Source organism: Ostrinia nubilalis, chromosome 17 (assembly GCF_963855985.1).
Source record: "Ostrinia nubilalis chromosome 17, ilOstNubi1.1, whole genome shotgun sequence".
Classification (NCBI taxonomy): domain Eukaryota; kingdom Metazoa; phylum Arthropoda; class Insecta; order Lepidoptera; family Crambidae; genus Ostrinia; species Ostrinia nubilalis.
Genome location: NC_087104.1, coordinates 10,731,718 through 10,753,389, shown reverse-complemented (window position 1 = coordinate 10,753,389; position 21,672 = coordinate 10,731,718). Strand labels below are relative to the sequence as shown.

The window sequence follows — 21,672 nt, the reverse complement described above, 5'->3', positions numbered from 1 at the left end:
GCGCCGACCGGCAAGCGACAGCGGCTCCGACCGCGCCCGGCGGCAGCGCCGCGGGCCCGTTCATGACCGAGTCGCAGGTGTCCTCCCTCCTGTCGGCCTTCGCGCGGTCCCAACAGGAGGCCAACCGCATCCTCTTCGAGAACCTACTGACGACGCTGAGCACCACGAGCACGACGAGCACGGGGCCGGCAGTACCGCCCCAGTCGCCACCGATGTCGACATCCGAGTCGCAGTTCCGAGGCGGGTCGTTCGCAAAATGCACGGCACGCTTCGATGGGCGAGCGGACGACGCCGACAAGTTGGAAGCATTTCTGGACGCCGTCACTACATACAAGGAGTGCCTGAGCGTGAGCGACGAGCACGCGTTGCGCGGCCTCCCCATCCTGCTGGTGGATGATGCAGCTGTGTGGTGGCGAGGGGTCAAGAACTCCGTCTACACCTGGGACGACGCGGTCGCGCGCCTACGAGGCATGTACGGCGCCGCACGACCGGCCTACAAAATCCTTCGCGAAATATTCGCGCAAGAGCAAGGACAGCAACGATGCGACGTGTTTATCTCGAAGACGAGAGCGTTGATAGCTAAACTTCCATATGAACTGAACGAGTGTCTGCAGATTGACATTGTTTACGGTCTACTTGACCGACGAGTGCGTAAACGCGTAACCCGCGAAAGTGTTGTGTCGTTAGACGTGTTGGTGGATAGGGCCCGCGATATCGAGGAGTCTATCGCCGTGGTAACGCAAGGGGACGCAGGTAAAGGTCCACGCGGCACCACAAGTACCTATTCCATCCAGAAAACCGTAAGTAGTTCTCCGCTAACGGATAACACACCTACACACTCGCCCTCTAGTTCAAATGACGCAAAAACACAGGGACGTAATCGTTTGCGTTGTTCTTTTTGTAATGTATTTGGTCACCAAGTAGAAAATTGTCGTAACCGTGAGCGTAATAACAAAACTTCCACGAGCAAAGACAATCCCGAACGTAATAATAATAATAGTTCGCGTAATAGTAGTACAATACGGTGTTATGGATGTGGCCAGCAAGGCGTAATCAAATCGAAGTGTGAGACGTGTAGTCCGAAGTCTCAATCGGAATTCCACACTTTAGTGTCCCGTCGTACTTTTTACAATAATTGTAAACCCCCCGTAACATTATTATCATCACGTAACAAGACGAAAACTCGTCGTAACTCATCACGTAAAATTCCCGTCATACAGGGTGAAAACGGGAATGTTTTGACAATACAGGGTGAAACCGGGAATTTTTGTGGAAAAAATTGTAAACCCGGGAATATTAATTCAGCACGGGGTGGTAACCGTAGCTCACCTGTAACACATGGTGGTAACCGTAGTTCACCTGTAACACAGGGTGGCAACCGGAATTTTTCGGACACACAGGGTGGCAACCGGAACTTTTCGGGCATATTACAGGGTGGCAAATGCGACTTTTCTGGGATGCAGGGTAACGCATCCGAAATGTGTCACAGTGGTAATCGTGTGCAAGATAGATGTGAAATGCCTATCTCACCCGATGTTTTACGCAATTTTCGAGAAATTGCCGATTTTGAGGCGAAAGCCAGTTTTTCAGGTACCAGTGAGTTCAATTCCGCCCAGGTGCCTCACGAATACTCACGATTTATGTTTCCTCCCTAGTCTGACTCTTTATACAGCGGGAGTTGACTTCGACCAGTTCAAACCGACGATCCTTATCCAGATATTGGGTCATAGCGGCGTTGCTGTCATGGACACAGGGGCTACGGACTGCCTAGCCAGTCCGATGTTGTACCGGAAGTTGGTGGCAGGTGGCGTAAGCTTCACGGAGACGCAGCGATTGATCGGGTTAGCAGATGGAACACGACAGGTACACGACGTCCTTACAGGTGACGTCACTGTCGTCCTGCAAGGTCGAAAGATATTTACCACATTCTTGGTGATCCCTGGAGCCGATACGAGGACGCTTCTAGGACGTGATTTCATCAGAGACGCAGGTATTGTCATTGATATCCAGCAGGCAGCGTGGAGTTTTGCCGACACACCAGACCGGCGGTATGCTTTTGTACAGGATCGTGTACTTACCCCTACCGCCGACGCCGAGCTGAAGCGTGTCGAGGAGACCACGAAGCTGAAGCTGAGGACCGAGAGCAGTTGTTATTGCCTCGGGGTAGCTTTGAAGCAGGGGGAGGGGCCGGACGAGCGACTTATTGAGTACCCTAGCCGCCTCCGAGCTGCCACCGAGAGGAACTATGCCGACCAAGGGCGTCGGCCGTCGCCAGACTATAAGGTGGGCGATTTGGTCTTACTGAAGACCCAGGGTTTGAACGACACTGGTCGAGATCAAACCCCTAAGTCTAACCCTAGGCGTGACGGCCCGTACAAGATTTCGAGGGCCTTGAGTGACAGCACTTACCTCCTGGAGGGAGAGCCTGGAGCGAAGTTAGGGAAGTGTTATGCCTCACAACTTACTCCTTTTGTTCGTCACATCCATCCGCCTGTTAGGGAAAAGCGTAGGCGACGTAGGCCGCGTAACTTTTAAGCTAGTCCAGACCGCGTTGCGTCGTCTGAACTAGAGGGGGAGGTTGTAACGCGGCAACGCTATTTTATAACGTTTATAACGTTATCGCGCGCGAACAACGCAACGTTAGTGTTATCACGCTACGTCATCTAATAGCGAATCACGCGGAAGTATGGTGCCGCGCCCTTTCCTCGGCCAATCGGCGCGAGGCAGTCCCCCCGCGCGTCTCGCGACTCACGCGGAAGTTCTAGAAGTTTCCTTCTTCCCGGTGCGCGACGCCAACGTGAACGGTCGATTTTGAGCTAGCCTATTTTATATGTGGAAATATGTAAATTCCCATGATTGTTTGCCACGAAGAGTTTGTTTAGTCGTAAGCTTAAGTTTCAATAAATGAATATTGTGAAACCACGATTAAAATCATTAATAATATTTATGAATTTCAATCCCAATGATATTATAGCGACTAATGTGCTATGAACTTGAGAACTTCCGTTATAAATGTATAAATAAATTATTTCTGAGCGCTGCATATTAAGCGGTGTGTTAACACAGTGTTATATTTAAATCTATGCGTATCTCATAGCACTTTGACTTGCAAATAAGTGGTGTTGCTGAGATATAAAGCCGATAAGTGTTTTATTGTTAAACACTTTAGAGGTTTGAATACCCAATTATCTGTAATATCAATCAATGCCTTTCAAAACCGTTTGGAATAATCCTTGGCACTACGTTATATTAATATTAACTATACAATGCAAAAGTACAATAATCCTCCATGATTTTTCTATTTAAAATTCATAAAACGTATCAGTGTACAAAAGAAAAAGAAAACAAACGTCTCTTTTTAAATCGTTCAAACTGGCAGCCTCTAAAAATACAACGATAAAATTTTATTCTCAATTCAAACGGCCAGTTTTAAAAGCAAATAAAACCATTCGCGCGTAAAAGGAGATTCGATCCAAGTCAAATCCGTTACCTGTAGAGATTTAAAATATCTTGTGTATCATAGCAACCCCCATTCCTTCCCCCTCTCTATAGCTCGTATTTATGTAAAGCTTCCCCTCTTGAATAAAACAGCTTTGTACAAAGAACGACGAATATTAAAAAATATTTTGCCGGCATTTTTGTCCGCTCGAGTGAGATTTCGTAAGTACTCTTGGAAGCTTTAAAACACATTACTTTTTATTGGAATTTGAAATAGGCAAAGTAAACTGCTGTTTATGATCGTTCCGAAATAACGCGATCTCTTTCGTGGAACGGGATTCCTTAAATTAAAAATGCATGACGCTACATACTCGTTTGGCAAAAATGTTAGTAAGCGAATTCTTTCGGATTTATTTTTATTGCGTTTAGTAGGTCATTGAGGAAAATCGAGTATCAAGTACGTAATATAAATTGTGTAAAGTGTCTTTTATGCCAATAAGCATAAAGTACAATATTACTGTTTCTTCTTTAGCGCTTTTGTATCATAAAGGTTTGCATTTGTGTCCTAAGCGTTTGTAGAGCACGTTCTTTAGCGAACCAAGCATTCTTTTTCTTCACGAATGTTGCGCTCGAGATTGCGTCGCGAGCAAAAGTTTGCTGTTGCTGTGGTCCTTTAGCAACTAGTTTGGCCAATATTTTCCGCCAATCCGGTGCTGACGTGTGACCATTTTGCTGGCTGCTGGCCAATGCAATGCTTTCACACTGTTCTTGGGCAAGCCTTCATCTCTAGACTATCAGATTTTAAAGATATCAAGTGAAAAATATTTTTTGTAATAAATAGGTTATTCTTTTTCCTTAATATGTGAGATATTTTTCCTGAAAGAATTGAGTCGAACTGTGTTGTTATTTTTTTATTTTCGTCCCCACATTATTTATTCTTACCAAGTCTGTAGGTGTCAAAGTTAAGAAAGAATGACTGAATTAACAATGGATGCCTGTATAAATTAGTCACCAAATTCGTGGTATTAATTTGATATACGATGAAAAAAGGCGATTCGCATTCGTATATTAGTAAGAATTAATGTCGTTTTAATACGGGAGTCGCAGACCCATGTCATCTTGTGTTGGGGTGGGTTGCAAGTACCTAAAATAACAGAATTTGTTCCTTAACCGCATAAAGTTTGAGTTCAATTTTCCTTACAGAAGGATCTAAGCATCGTATAATATTTGCTCTCAAAGAAAATACACACGCTTGTTCAGCGGTATGGCAGGGATGCCAGCAGTGCAGGAATATGAGGTTAAAATAAATATCTTTATGTAAACGGTGCTGATGTGATTGATTACTATCATGTGCTATTTAATATTACTTGACTTTTTCTAACAAAATAATATGTTCTAAGACCTCCCCTTAAAAGAAATTAACTTTTCTGCCCTCAAAATCCCGTAGCACTTAATTTCCCCTAAATACAAGGGAGAAAAACGCCGACTAGCAACCCTATGTAGCTTTATGGCCAGAAAAACTAAAAATATTGACGTCATATTCTTCAAATTGAGTGAGTCCGCCTCTTTGCACATTTCCCTGCTGCAAGACCGACCTGTTCCAAGTTTAAACTAAAATACAGGACATTTTCCAGCCAGGTTATCAAGCTGTCTAAACTTTACACCGCTGCTTTACGACAGACTGTATTTTATTTTTTTTAAATGACAACGGAGTTCTCTTGAATACGGTTACCTGTTAACAAAAAAAAAAACAGTGGAAAACTAGTTTATAAACAAGAACAGAAGGTATTAAGTTTTCTAAAAATCGTAATAACAAACTCAAATGTATTAAATAGAGCGGTTCATTAGAACTCAGTCAATATTATAATTGTATCATGTTAACGACAGTACACAATCGTTATGGCACCCATTAATGAAAATGTTACGTAGACGTTTTGTAATTAAATTAAAATTCCGCTATCATTAAACGTGTAGCGCTCTAATGAGTTTCATTTAAAATGTAATTAAAAATGTTTCCTGTGATGACGTCGCTCGCATCTTTTGACTGCGGCAAAATAAGCTACAAAATGAATAACTTTGCTGGCTAATTACAGGGTTTATTAGGGGAAGGGCGACTGTAATCAGGGATGTTAAGGATATGAAGTTTCGGTTATGATGGATACGGTTACGGATATGAAATCATTTCGGATTATCCGAAAGTTTTGGATAATTTCAGGTACGTCCACATAGCCACTTTATGTACATACTATAACGACACCCATGATAAAGGTAAAACAGGCGAGGATATTAGATAGCGCCAGGGAATGCCAGACAAGTAACAAATATTAAAAAATATTAAGATTTAGACTCCGCCTTTATCCGAAACTTTTGAATCGGTTTCGGTTACGGTTACGGATGTTTTTTTATTTCGGATATCCGATAGTTTCGGTTACGGTTACGGATATCCATAACATCCCTGCAGTAAATCTCCGAAAGAGACGTAAAAACTAAAATACGAAGATTAAAGAATATAAAATTGCGAGGGGATTGGAAAGTAGAGTTTTATTCGCGTTTTAATTAGCGGGGCCGCTTCTGTTTCTAATTAATACCGCCCCAGTGCGAGGCTTACGATTGTGCTATTCAATACTAATATAAATCCTACTTTTGAACTCAATTGCTTAAGGCGTAAGGAATAAATACCAGATTATGTATTTTTTCCTATTACTCTATTGTGTTTTATTTATTGTAATAGGCGTAAAAAGTTTCATATAATTAGACAACCCACTCAATTTAATGCGATATTGATAGACTTCATCAAAAATGCGTTAGTTAAATATTGTAATCATTCAAACTGAAAGGTCGCACAGAATATCACCCCAATAATAAACAGAAATAAAAGATACGAAATTACACTCTACCTTCTTTTTACAAAGGAACTATAAAGAAAACAAGAAATAGTATGAAAGCCAAAAGATAACGAGGGAAAAACTGTCAGGCGAAATTATAAAAGGCATGTCCAAGTATGCAAGCCAAGGTTTATTACAAAATGCTAAAACCCCGAAGGTGCAGAGATTTTCCGTATTCCGTGAAAAGGGTAAGCGAAGTTTTATTGGGGGTAACTTTTAAACCCCTCGGTCTGCGAGGGACAACTTTCATTGTGGGTCGTCGGTGAACCCGTCGATGTTCTCGAATTTTCTACTTTATTATTTATAGTTTATAATGCACTTGGACCGCCAAGTTCTTTCAGTAACGATTGGTGTGTAGTTTGGTATTTTATCGTGACTTTTTCGAGAGCCATTTTATAAAAATCCGCTTATCATTATAAATCATATTTTTTTCTGTGTATGACTATAAACCCCGCTTTGATATCTGTAGAAACATGTAAAGTATATTTAGTATCACCGACTTTTCGCGCGTCATGACGAATCAAAACCAAAAACATTACTTGACTATTAGAAAGGTATATTTTTCCAGATGCGTTAAATAGGTTGTTATTTTATAAATGAATTCTTTCTCAAAACAATACCTGCGTAACTACACACATGGTATAATCCTGCGAACATTGTAACTCAAATCCACTATGATGACAACTTTGTAAAGTACTCGTCGAATATCCTTACATAACAATCTCTAATATCAACATAATACGAATACCAATAATCCTCCCGTAATGTCTTCCTTTCCTTGAAAGGATAAGAAAATAGGTTATCCTCCTTTTCAATCGAGTTTGTTGGAGCCTTTGTTTTCATAATAATACTATATTTCATCTCCATTTATCTGCGTATCCTAAATCATATTCTTATAAGTATCTAGGTCAAACTTTTATGTTAGATATAAAAGACATTTCGAATATTTTTACCTTGTTACCTACTTTTAATTTGCTGTGTTGTGTACCTTGTGTAAGATGTAGATTAGTTCCAGGATATAAGGACGAAATTATATTTGTGTGTCATGTTTTGGAGAGAGAGTCAGCTTTATTTGTTGCTTATGAGAAAAAGTTACATACAAATAGATTGAATCTTGTAGAAGAGAGACTGTTTTTTTTAAAGCTGGAAAAAGTGTGAAATATTAGAACATTGCTTCGATTGCTTCATTTCTATTATATCAGCTAGTGCTAATGATTGCTTCTGCTTCGCTTCGCCCGCGTGAATTTAGGGTCTGTCACAGAATGTCTTTACCGCACCGGTATTCATCTTCCAAGAACCGGGAAACCTTTGTATTATCCTCGAACCACATCACATCTAAATCGGTTAAACTGTTACTTTTATAGTAGGTATTAGTAGGTAGGATAACTCATTCCATTTGCGCTTATGATTCCGGATCGTTTAACAATATCGCATGATCATCCGCCCTTCGCGCGGTTAGCTCCGAATATTGAAACAGTTCCCGGCGTCGAATCCAATTGAAGTTAATTAGAGGACCGACATTGAGGAGGGTCAGCCCTACACGCCCATTATTCTCTACATACCTAATTATTATTTATACCCCGTACAGGCGGCGCTATTGAGCGTTACATAATAGAATCTCATTATGCTAGGGAATAAAATTTCAATTTAAATACGCGGTTTGCATACGAACTGACGTTTGCAAATATGGGTTTATGATATTAAAAGTTCCAATAACTTTTTATAAAATAGCATATAATTAACTATCTTTTATAGAGTTTTGGTTTGCAATATTTGTTTGTAACTTACCGCCCGTTTAGTCAAAAAGATGATTTGAAATTTGAGAAATTTGCTAATTAATTAATTAAGAATAGGTAATGAGATGTCTCTATTTTTTAGAAAGAAAAATCACCAATATTGAATAAGAACAGTCCTATCTACAGTACATTAATGAGTTTCAAACTTAGGCAGATCCCTAATTCCGCACGTAGCGCCTGTGATTCAGCCTGAGATCTTGGCAAAGTTTGGTCGTAACTTTGACGTGTTCCGGGCCATTGGCTGGCACCGCACTCTTGTCGCCACTTATTCCGCATAGCACGGAATTAATGTACCGTCGGAGGTGTGTATAAACAAGACTGCACCGCCTCAGTATTTATTGCGAGAGACGCTTCATCCACCAGACCCCCATAAACGCTAGCACTAAAACGTGCCGCTTTGCTAAATTATTTTAATAACGTACTCCCCGGTTTAGTGGCTTGTACCTCGGTTATATTACAGTAAACTTCCCTTTCCATTGGCGACGATAAGCTGCCAAAATCACCAGCGATTCAACCTCGATTTGCAACGCTCGGCCGCGCGCGCGATCTGCCACACACACATCTTCAGATGCTTATGCGACTCAGCCTCCAGACTGTATCGAGTCATTAGGCATGTAGGATGGTGTCGGCGTCGAAATGGTTTCCTTTTGCGGCCCGAGTCGGCGTCGAGACTACAAATTAGTTCCTGCGATGCGTTACAATGAGAGGTCTCGGGACGACTCCCTTCGGCGTCTTAATCGACGGCCCGTTCGTTACACCCGCTCGCGCTCTTTTGTTCCTGGCGGTTGTGAATTGATTTATTCTCTATTGTTTGTGGTCGCACCGGCTTCGACACCACCTCTTATTTGCGTCCGATATGGCCGCCGGCGCGGCCGAGTTTAATTTTATTGAAATGTAAATTCGGATGACTTTTTTCTTAGTTCACGATGCGAGTTCGTTTGTCAAGATAAAGCGGCAGCTGGCCGCCCGGCCCCCTGTTTGCGAGAGCGGGCGCCTCCAACCCCACCGCCACACAAAGCCTCCCTCTCCACGACTTGTTCACGCGCGCCATAAAGGATTTAATAGCGATATGGCGTGTCGAAATATTAATATGTTTGCGGCTAACTGTCCTTATAAACTGAGCGTTGACTCGGGCTTTCGTTTGTAGCGCGCTGTGGGCGTAAGATGATAGCACATTTGTCATTCGACTAACAATAAAACGTTTAATTTTGTTTATAGACGTCGCGTGGGTTAACACAATCGGTCAGCCGTTATCGTTCTTAATGTGGCAGACATATGACTTAATCTCGAGTGCATTGAGCGCGGAGTCGGTGCCAAACGCGCCGTTCTGTGTTTATTTAGGTGCTTCGACTCGTATTGATGGAAAAGATCATTTCTCTCTAAACAAATCGCTTCAAACACATTGGTTTATCGTAGCAGCGGCTGCCGGGCGTTAGAGTGTGACTAATCGCCGATTATAATTAATGATTTAAGTCCGATGTGTCGAAACGTGAATGATTGTTATTTTTTTCGTACAGACTTTATGTTTAATTACGAGCAACCAGTCTACCGGAAAGCTTCAGTAACAAAGGAATGTTAGGCATCTACTCGTACATAAATATAATCTACAATCTTGATTTGAATGTTGATATTTCATCAATCATTCGTGAACAACAAATACCTAATTGAGATAGCGATAAATCTGATGTCTATGGATTCCGAGCGTATCACAGTCGGAGAGCCGAGCAATTTTCGTAATTGATTGTTCAATATCCATTCTTGAATCGTTCGCAATGGCGTCAAGTCGGGGCAATAAAACGATACCCTACTTGTCATTGGGACGTGGAACGGTTATTATAAAGGTAATATCTGCCGAGTCGCATAAAATTTTGTTATTTTTCCAATAACATTTCGGGAGTCGACATCTCCGATTCTGGGAGTGCTTTAGTTCACAATTTGTGACACCATTATCCTCGTGCATGAGCGGGACGCAGGTATGTTGTCGCACCGTTCTCGTATCAGGCGTTGAATGCGAATGGCTTCATTTGATTATGTTCTACGTCGTAAACGCTCTTTGCATTTATGCAATCCTTGTGAGTTCCGTAGTCGACTCCGCTCGTTAGATTTTCCGGTGGGGGTTTTCGGGTGAAAAATAGCTGTGTCCGGGAGAAATTCCTGGATTTAAGGAATTTACCCACATTTTTGCGGCGAATCAGAAACTCACTTATGTAACTACCTATTTTCGATTTGGGTCGGTTTATTTAAATAGGAGTGCGCAAACTTTCAAATGCAACGGTTTTATTTTCGTCTATGCATAAGTGATTTTTCTAACTAGAAAACTCTACCTTACTTACATAGGAGCTATAATAAACTTTCATGAATAACGAAAATTTCGTGTCAGCTAAGCTCACGACACAAGTTTAAAAAGCGATGAAATATTACCTGACGTTTTAAATTAATGTAAAAAGGCTCCACCGTTTTTCATGGAAAACTTTTCGGTGTAAAGACTTAATTACGGGTACGATGTACAGAAACAGCTTGTTAATAATGATAATGAGCTTTAATATTGATTATTACTTTAAGGCCCGTGTTATGAAACTAATTATGAATCTACACGCGAGAATCTTATTAATTCAAGTCTGTTATTGGTCATAATGAAGGAATTGAACCAACTTCATCATCGTCAATCTATTCTATTCTAATTACTTAAACATGTTCGTTTGTTTCAGTTTCAGCATGATAGACTGACTGAATTGACTCAGAAACCGGGGGTTTTAGGTGTTCTAAGGTGACGCTCAAAACTCTATCAAAACTCAAGGTTTAAACTCAAGTAATTTGATGAATTTTAATAATTCAAGTAATCAGTCTTGAAAGTTGAAAATACACAAGCGTCGACTTCTTTTGTTTTAACCAGACATTACAACCTCCCAGAATAATATAGACACGTCTGAAACAGAACCTTTTTAAACGAGCAACCGCATGTTAAGCCAACTTTAAAATTTTCTCGTTAACGAAATAATTTAATCCACGTAGTTTTTCGCTCACAAAAGCGACGCGGTAAATTATTTTAAATTCAATCACATATTCACAACGTTCTGTATTAAACAGGCGAGATTTAATCATATGTCATCATTCATGCATGCTCATTGTAAAAACCGCCAAACGCAATTTGCTTTCACATCGCTGTTTATTTATTGAAATGATTAATTAACGAAACCTTATTAATCTTTTGTTAAATAGAGTTTCATCGAATGCATTATACAAATAGTAAATATTAACACAAATTCAAATGGAATTATTATAAAATCGGAATTGTACTGTACATGCCTATTAAGTGAACAAATCGAATCGATTTACTGATATGAATAGCTTTGGAATTTTCCTTTTAAATGTTGTTTTCGTTTCGTTCCACCGTTCGTCGGTACATTTTGTTTATTAATTTGTTTTCTGTTATGACAAATGGGATCATGCGAGAAATTTAAAGCAAATTCAGTTTAATGAGGGTTATTTGTATTCAGCGAATTCTTTTATGTATCGTCAGCATTTCAGATGTTTCGTAGTCATAGTCATATTGACACAATTATACTCTTTAGTATGTAACTAGTTTTTATTGTGCATTGATAATGCCAATATTATTATGTTCTTTTACATGAAAATATGTGTGTACAATTTTCACTTGCATGGTTGTTTGCCAGTTAGTTTTATAACTTTCATGTGAAGTTTATGGTTTTTAGCCTCGTTCGATCAACGTGAGATACTAACTTACTATTTATTTAGGATTTGAATTTGAGACCGATCTATCTATCTAAGTAAACATTATGTACTATGATTAATTAGATAGATGAAAATGACTTTAAAATACCTTTTGATTGTTAATAAGAAACAGCATCTTCCATGTCTCTTAGTATAAGTAGGTACGCCATATTATGTCAAAAATCAAAAAACCTTGTCATGAAATTGAAAAAGTTTTGACAAGTTATTTTGCATAGGTTACAATAATTTAACCTTCTAGTTGCTAACCAAAGGTTTATTTTTGCAGGAAACGGCAGAAGTATGCGTCGGCACCTCGGTGGGGACGATAACGGAGCCCGACTGCTTGGGCCCCTGCGAGCCTGGTACCTCGGTCACACTGGAGGGCATCGTGTGGCATGAGACGGAAGGTGGTGAGTTGTTACTAGCGCACGAATGCAGCACCGTAGCGCGTCATCTCCGCACGCTTATGCACGCCTGGTAACTTCTGTTGCTTCGCGGAATATTCTGCCCGTGTTTTATGTCGTTTCTTGTAAAGAAATAAAGAGAGAAAGAAAGAAAAAGTTAATATTTGGTAACAAAATACCAAATTAAATAAACAAAACGATTATTTTTTCTAAAAGTGATCATTACAAACGAACACTGCCTGAAAACTCATTTCCCAAATGAAACACGATTGGGTCGTTGACTGACACCATTCACCAATAATTCTCGGAAACTCTACATTTTAGCTCCGAAAGCTCAATTAATTTTCAATTAACTGTAAAATTTGATGTTGCTTTAAAATTCATAAAGTAAATAGAGTTTCCGACTATGTTCTATTAATTAACATTCAAAATCGCGGAACCGCGTTTTTGATAGCTTAAAAAAGTAATAGATTGGCGCTATCAATAGTTGCATGTTTAATTAAAATATTATAAGACAAGAACTTGAAACGACATAGTACATTGAAGTTTGTCATCTGTTCAGTTTCTCCGAAGTATCTCCAGCGATTAGTAGAGATCCAATTTCGGATGCTCACGTAAATGTAATTTCCCAAATTGCTGATAATTCGCTCAGAAAAAATGAACAGATGGCATTGCTTCGGGCTCACATCATTAAATCCATTCCTTTTGCAAACGTTTCCATTAATTCTGCCAAAAAAGTCCATGCGTGTGGTAAATCCACGTTGAGAATGTCAAATAAAATATCATCGAGAAATAATTAACTGGCCAGCACGTTAATAATCTCAATAACCTATTGGAAAGGTCACCTTTAAGCGATATCGGCGCCTCGTCCAATATAATGAAGTTATTAATTAATACAAGCGTTATCTGTCTATAAGTAGAACTATAAATAACATTTTGAATTTCTGTGTTCGTTTATTCGAACGTCACTGTTAGTTAATTGATAACTTAACCTCTAGTTAACCGTAATTTTACTTAAATTCAACAACAATTAACTTAACAGTTACGCAAGCTGTGATTTGAGTAAATACTTTTGGAGCCGGCCATAACGGGCACAGCCTTTACCAAAAATGGTTGTCAATGCTGGTAATTACACATCAATTAAGTTGTTTAAATGATTGTGTGGTTGTTTATATGTAAACGAGCAGAAATTCTTTACGTCCGTACTCGTTCGCCTACACATTCGAGATAATTGCAATCATTTAATCAGGTGATTATTGGCTTCGTGACAATTAAATACGACAATGCGTTAATAACAACAAATTGTTCGAGCGTTAATTCGAATTTATTATCTAGTTGTTATTTTTCGAAGTATTGTAATCCTAATTTATAAAAATTACTAGCTTGTTCTTTTGCAACAACACGGATTATGATATCCGCCTTGTTCGTATTGTATAAGTTAATTAATAACGTTATAAATTACGTGTAATATCGCGAATCGCTTCCTCTTGCTGAACACGTCAGCGGTAATAGAAATTGAATCTCAAAAATCAATTTATTTCCATCTTTACTAACAATAAATTGGATCGGTAATGAAATACATATCAGAGACAAGCTATAAAGTCCATTACAATAACAGGTATACGCCCCGGCGGGTTATGTAGGAATTACGGGGGCAATAATCATATAATTTGATTTAATACACCTGCCTTTAGCGATTATTGAAGGGCTACTTTTACCTTTTTCGTCGTTGCCACGTTTCATGGTGGCTATAACCATACATATAGCCCTTTCTCCACTTAGTATTACGGGCCACTATAAGTCGGTATTAAATATTAATATATTCATGGAATACATAAAACAGTGGAGTCAATGAGGCTCCCGCGTAATTACCCAAGCGCTTATTAGCGGCAGATAGCATCTACGTATTTAATAAGCACGTTGGTACAGCTTACACCTCACCTTTTATGTCCGCCTGGTAATGAATGCCTGCCAACTCCCCATCGGCTAAACAAATAATTTAGAGCGAACCAATTTCATGAAATTTATGCCCACGCTGAATCAATTATATCGGCTATTATTACTTTATTACTCATTTTTACGATGTTGGCACTAAAAAGTCGTTTGCATTCGCCTCTCCCTGTGCTATAACACGAGGTCTTTCTGGATACAGTAAACATTTTATTAGACTTTAAAAAACGTGAAATACGAGGGGTAAACTTAATCCTTTGAGTACAAGAAATAAATCGCCCGACCGATCTCTTGATACACAACCAATAAAATCCAAAGTAAACACTAAACAGAATCTACTTTGAAAATCAAGCGTACATATTTGGAAATTCGAACTGCTGTGAATTATCTAACATCAAAATTGCATGGAATGAATGCAGTGAATAAATATTTATTGGAATAGATTAGCAATGGAAAGATAAATCCCCATTTATTTATCATTATTGACGGACGTGGGTACTTATTATTTTCGAATCTGGTGATATCCACTCAAGGGAGGGGCATCCGATGCTTATCAAGACGCGGTCGTCCATCATCTGTGGAAATAAAACCCGGCACAATGTAATAGGAGAGCACACGTCCCGACCATTAGAGGCACAATGCCGCCCCCCGGCTCCGCTCGTAATTATTATAAAACACGATAATAAATCACCATCTGCTCGCTTCTGTTGCCACTTTCCAAATTTATCCGCCCGTTGCCCTCGCGGGGAGGGGGAGGGATTCACGCCCTTCCTCTCCTGGCATATTTATTTTCGGCTAATGGCTCCGAGGAGCTTACGGAAATTAAATATTGTTTACTCGACTCCGCTACGTTATAATTTTATCACAACCCGACTTTATGAAGTTTAATCATTCACATACAGATAATATGGGCCGGTCTACCGGCATTAATTCCTTAATGTGGCCCATTAAACACGGAGGCATCTGGCGGGCGCGCGTTTAAGCTCAAAAAATACCCACGAGACGGGTTTACGAGCCGGGCGGCGACTTACGTACTAACAATTAAGTGTACCTGCTCCAGCTACGTTCCATTCTTCTTATTAGCGCACTTGTTTATCAGTATCCTCCGCCCGTTATTAACTCATTAACCACAGTCGCGTTAACACACGAAATTATTCATGAGAATTACATCGGATCATGCCGCGCGGTTAAACATTGTAACCTACCTACACACAGCAGTTTACTTTGCCAGCAGGTCGGATGCGCGTTGAATGGATGTAAATGAAATCTCCGGAACTTTGTTTGTCCCGGTGCGGGAAACAATGGGCGAGCCTGATTAGACTCGCTCTCAGCACCGGCGCGCCACCCACTCACCCTTTCTGTTATTATTACTGCGTACTAACCGATTAAGCCGAAGCACCGGCTTAAATTAAAAAGCGATCGTTTCTGTTATCATTTGTAAAAGTAAACAGCAAAAAGTATAATCTGCCTATCGGATACGAAATCTGAATTCTGAGGCGAGTTTTTACACAGGAATTTATTGTTGAGGGAACAAAGGAGGTTGGGGAGGGCGGCCGACCGCCATTTGGCTGTTGATTACCGCGGCTGGGCGTAATTAGCAACCTCTAAATGAACCTATTGCACGGCGCTGTGCTCCTGGTATGCTTGTCACGATTTTAATCGCTAAAACACATTTAGCCAGATAAACTCTATCTTCGCATAATTACAACAAATAAATCACTATTCCTTGATTAACAAATACGTAATCCGAAATTAATTAACCCGATAAGGGCTTGTGGTTAAGATTATACGAGTACTTATACGGACACGTATCTTGTTTCAACGCATCTAGAGCTTTATAAACATATCTGTAAGTCTTTAATCAGTATTAATCACTCACAAGCGGCTTTGTTATCGCGACTTTTAGACGTTGTCCTAATGATAACCCACTTAAGACTTAAGAGTAGGTATGGCTACTTATCTACATTCAATTGTTAGTATGAGTAGGTACCATACCATTTACCAACCACTACGTTGTCCTACCACCGCGGCACCGGTACCACCTACCAAGATGGGAAAAATAAATTATTTCATATGTTCTTCTCTGACTTAAAACTGGTTTATTTTGAAAAGGAAATTAACTTGGCAGAATAATGGATTAGTTTGCTTTTTACTTTTTATTTACGTTTCTTTTTCATGTCGACCGGAAGTTTTATGTGATATTGGAGGCCATAATGAGTAATTTAATTAACATTGTCTCTAGATAATATTTAAAAGTAATATTTAGTGTAATAGAGACTACAGAATTACTCTATCTGCATCGTTTGATTATAACAAAAACAAAACTCAATCATGAACATGATTCGATTAAGAACACGGATTGAATCACTCGCTAAATATACTCGATGCGTAACAGTTCTCTCTAGGTTTCCTGTGCTAAATGGCGGGCTATTTACAACTCTGTGTTGCCATACCTCGACAAATTACACAAAACATGACAGCTTAATGACAGTGCTCTGTGTCTCCGCACTAACGACCGATCTAATGACATGTCAGTACGCCATTATGGGCGGCGGACTACAAATCGAAGTGATTACATGCAACCGAACCGGTCCGGGCCTAATTTAACTTTTCCGTGACCCGCTCGTGTTAGCCGTTTAAAGGGAATTCCACCCTAAATAATAAAGCGAAGCGAGGTTACTCCGAAAATCAGTAATCCGAAGTTTCGAATGCATTCATCCCTCTCACCCAAAGCGAGATGCCAGCATGAGCCACGGTGACAGACAACACACCCGTAAACAGCTTTCGGAGTAGCCTTGCAGGGTAGGGTTGCCAGGTGTCGGACTTTAGCCGGACATGTTTGTCTTTTTACGGACTTGTCCGGCCAAATATTCTTTTGTCCGTCCTGTCCGGCTTTTTATATGGCTGCAGGGCCTTATTTGCTAACTTTTGAATAGGTAACGCAAGCAGTAGACATTGGCTAACATAAATATACCTAATGTAGGATTAAGTAATACCCATAAGGAAATTCAGCAATTGCTTACGCATCACGCACCAAAAAGAATTTGCTGGCACATAAAAAATATTTTTCGGAAATGGTGTACCTACGCCATGAATGTCCGGCTTTAAGGGTAAAATGTCCGGCTAAATTACGCGCCAAGTCCTGCTGTTGTGTTTTTAGACTTGGCAAGTGGCAACCCTGTGCAGGGCTGACAGTTCTCGAGGTCGCCCTTCTGAATGGCCCATCTGCGCGCACATCTTAAATTTCTACCCTCCTGTAATTCGCTCTTACTTTACCCAATATAATAAGACTGTAGTTTCTTTCAAATTGAATATACGCTTGCCAAAGAACTCGTTTTGAAGATTCGAAGTGAAGTCATTGTGTTCAAGGATTATAAAGACGATGCATTACATGGATTTAATGGAGCGAAAAAGAGATGAAAATAGAAATAAGTTTCTACACGAGTAAAACCTTTGTTGATTTTGACCTTACAAAATCTGTCTAATGGTTACTTTCGTATAAGATTTTCACGTAAAAACCACATTAGCTGATTTTTTTTAAAGAAACTCAAGGTTTTTTGTTTCTTCTCAAATTATAGAGTCTATCTATGAATCAATTTCACGCAGTTTTACGCATCACATTTGAAATTGTTCATTCATATGCAGAATTCATTATGTTAGATAACTTATTATTATAACTAGTTAATCCAGCATCGAATTACTAACAATTTATTAGCAATAACCCGCGGTAATTCTTGTTTATGCCGTAATGAAATCGATAATGTTCGCTCAAAGGCGAGCTCCATAAACCGGCTAATGCGGTATATTGTCAGAGATCACATCCAATTAACGAGTCGGCACCATAACTCGATCATTTTATGTTAATGCTTGTAGAGAAATGCTTTATGTGTCCATTGTTCGTGCAACAATAAATCTGCGGAGTTGCGACTGAGCAACTTCCGATACAGATACTTGTATGTATTGTTTCACGAATTTTCATGTTGTCTTGAATGTGGAATTGTTATTTTATCTCTTAGATTTCTTTACAACGTTTACTTTAGTGTTTTTGTTATTTTTAAGTTCGTAGAGTCGTGTATTTCAATAGATTTTTATCCTAGATATTGAAGTAGTTAACCGCTTGACTCTTATTAAAAGAGAATTCACAGTTGCTTTCATAATGAAACCTAAAATGTCAAGGTATTATTCCAGAATCTCATTAAACCTCTTTAAAATGTTAAAGAGCTGCTTATTTACAATTCAACGAGACCGCTATATAAAATCGTGTCTCCGAAATAGCCCGCTTGGGATTAAAAAGGGATTGTCCGAGACCCTCATTTTTATCTCAATTTGTTCATCTTGTTTACGAAAAACATTTTGCGGGCAGAGAAGATTAACTCGCTTCAGAGTTACAATAGAAAAGTCCCGAAAATTACATCGGGTTCGTTATAGATTCATAAAGTAACTTTTATGACGGCAAAAAAGCGTAATGAATAAAAAGGGGTGAAGTTATTAATTAAATTTACATAAGTTGACACGCTGACGCGATAAGTGCTAGGGTGGCATAACATAACGCGGGTGCTTCTGAATATGCGGTTGGAGTCACGTTCCTGGAATGCCGCCTCCCGGCCCCTTATTTAATGCAAATGAGCGCCCGTGACAAATTGGATCGGAGCCTCTACAACCATAGACTGCGTCAATTTTGTTGGAACCTACAGTTCCGAAGTAATCCTATTTCGGAAGCCCATTGGCTGGGAATTGGCATTGAGAAGCCGTTAATTTAATGCTTAATATCCTTGTTCCAGGTGTTTTGGTAGTGAATGTGACGTGGCGAGGGAAGACCTACGTCGGGACGCTCCTCGATTGCACGCGGCACGACTGGGCGCCTCCGCGGTGAGTTAACTTAATACCGATCCGACCTCCGATACCTGTCCCTTGACTAAGTAATAGCTTTCGAATCGCAGACTTCATTAGAGTCAATTACATAAAGAAACACTTAGTTTGCAATTGATAATAAATGTTCAATCGATTGGTAGACATTGAGGATTTAATTACTAAAGCGGATTCGGTTTAAAGAATCTTTATTCTCATAAGAACAGGGTAGATTAGTTGATTAAAAGCTTACATGAACACTTGTTTGATGATAAAATTTACATAAACGTGAGTTGTATTAAAATTATAAAAGGTAATTAACATGGTTAATTAATCATTTTCAGATTTTGCGATTCACCCACAGAAGAATTAGACGCACGAACGCCGAAGGGCCGAGCGAAACGAGGCCGCGGCGCCGCGCCCACTGACATGACGAATTTCACAGAGACTCGCTCGTCGGTCCACAGCAAGCTCCGCAACGGAGGCGCCAAGGGACGACGAGCGCTACCCTCTCCTACCCCCTTCACCCCTCCGAGACCAGATTCAAAAAGAAAACGGACGTCAGAAGCGGACGAGAGACCGCCGACGCCGAAAGCGAAACGGCCGCCTCCGACGCCGTCTTCCCCGCCTCCTGACCCTGTCCTCCTAGAATGTCCAGAGCCGAATTGCTCCAAGAAGTACAAGCACGCGAACGGGTTGAAATACCACAGATCGCACGCGCACGGGACGCCAGACGACGATGACAAAGACGGTTCTAGTTCAGAGCAGGAGGAGCCGGCGACGGAGCCCGCGTCTCCCGCGAGACCGCCGTCGGCGCCGGCGACGCCTGCTACTCCCGTCAAGTCTCCAACGCCTGCTAAGTCCCCTGAAGCGAAGAGCGAGAAGTCCCCGGAAAAGTCTCCGGAGAAACCCGAGGCGCCAGCGGAGTCCCCGCAGCAGGCGCGCTTCCCTGAGGAGTTTGCGGCGACGCCGGAGCCCCCCGCGCCGGCGGAGCGCCCGGTGACCCCCCCGCCACCTTCCACACCCCCACCTGAAAACCTTCCAGCTTTACAACCTACTCAGTTTAAGGTACGTTATCAGTTAGAGACCTTTCTCCCTTCTACTAACTATTTGAACCAGAACCACCAAGACACACATCAAATTAAGATTGAAATCTTGTGTAAGTTGAGATTCGGAGGACTCTATTCGGAGATCTTTAAAAGAGCGATTGCTGCAATTGAATATGGTGAAGATTGAATACCTTTAACGACTTTCGATAAACCCTTCGGACTATAAATGACCAAATTAATCTTATATTTCCCGAAGTTATAATGATATCACTAAAATTATTTCAAACTTTAATTTCCATGCTCTAAGCCTCTAACTAAAACTTCTTCAAATCCAGGTAAAACCCCGCTCAGCCCTAATGCCGTCAGAAGAACGGAAGTCCACGGATTCCGTCGCCGACGAGTCGCCGGGCAAGCGGCGCGCCCGCCGGTCGCCCACGCCGGGAGTTCGATCGCCGGCGTACTCTGACATATCTGACGACGCCGCGCCGCCGGACGCCGCCGCCGAACCCGACCCGCAGCATAGGCCGTTCCCGGTCTACCATCAGGTAAGAATCACTAGATTTTTTTTTTACCTTCGGGCCATTTCGTAGCTAGCTTCAAAACGGGGAAAACAGAACCCTACATAGGTTCAAGAAGCTGGTATTTGGCCGAAATCACATTTGATGTTAAGTGTAGATGCAGTTGATTAGTACAACTACATACCTGCCTTAATCACTCTGGCATTACTCGTAAATTAGTGATGTGTCAATTACATAATGTCAGTGCCGGATTAATACTACTTGATGCCCTAACACCTTTATGGGCAGATTCAATATCCTACAATACCTAATTTATCATGAAGACCAGGCCCCTCTTTCTTACTGAGCACTCCACGTGCGAGAGAGCAAAGGGCTTGTGCTCCTATGCTTTAAAAATTTGAAACCGATGAATATAACAGTAGTAATTTGTGATAAGTCCTATAGTTTTTCCTTTTTAGAGAAAACGGGTCCGCCCCCTCAATCACTAAATGCCCAGTAGGTTAAGATTAAGACAGTCATGCTCAAAATAAGTTTTCTTTTGAGTGACACAACCATATTCTAAATATCAATTCCGCCCATAGTACTACGGGCAGCCGCCATACTTGCCGCCCGCGCATCCGCCCACGGCGGCGCCGCCCCCCGCCGACAAAGCCAAGGAAGACCTCACCAAGGGGGACCCCAAGGCTGACCACAAAGTAAGGGCTTGTACCCTAACAATGTGTTCTTTCTTTACTCGCACAACTAGTTCTCTACTATAGTCTGGTCTGGGAGCACGTAGAATTTTGTCCTATGACCCCAAGCTACCCATCCTTATCGCTCGCGCGTAATTACTATATTGCTGTCGCGACTGTGCGACGGGCGCCCGCAGTGCTGTGCGAGCGCGACAGCAACATAATTACGAGGAGGTTGGGGTCATTGGACAAAATTCTACTTGCTCACAGACTGGGCTTTAGCACTTATTCTGCTTCACTGTTTTCTTTGCTTTTCTGTTCTATTATTTGGACAAATATTCTACACCACTGTTTAATTGCTTTTTCTGTTCTGTTTTGGCA

General features: G+C 40.9%; 1 protein-coding gene across 1 annotated transcript in view; it reads left to right on the top strand.

The window, feature by feature from the left end:
* The window catches only part of LOC135080252 (zinc finger protein 608-like), a 126,217-nt gene that overhangs the window by 96,323 nt on the left and 8,222 nt on the right, over positions 1-21,672 (top strand). The window contains exons 4-8 of the mRNA XM_063974937.1: positions 12,138-12,261; positions 18,987-19,074; positions 19,398-20,121; positions 20,438-20,647; positions 21,202-21,315. Coding sequence (XP_063831007.1) covers positions 12,138-12,261; positions 18,987-19,074; positions 19,398-20,121; positions 20,438-20,647; positions 21,202-21,315 — 1,260 coding nt within the window. The remainder of the gene's footprint in view (positions 1-12,137; positions 12,262-18,986; positions 19,075-19,397; positions 20,122-20,437; positions 20,648-21,201; positions 21,316-21,672) is intronic.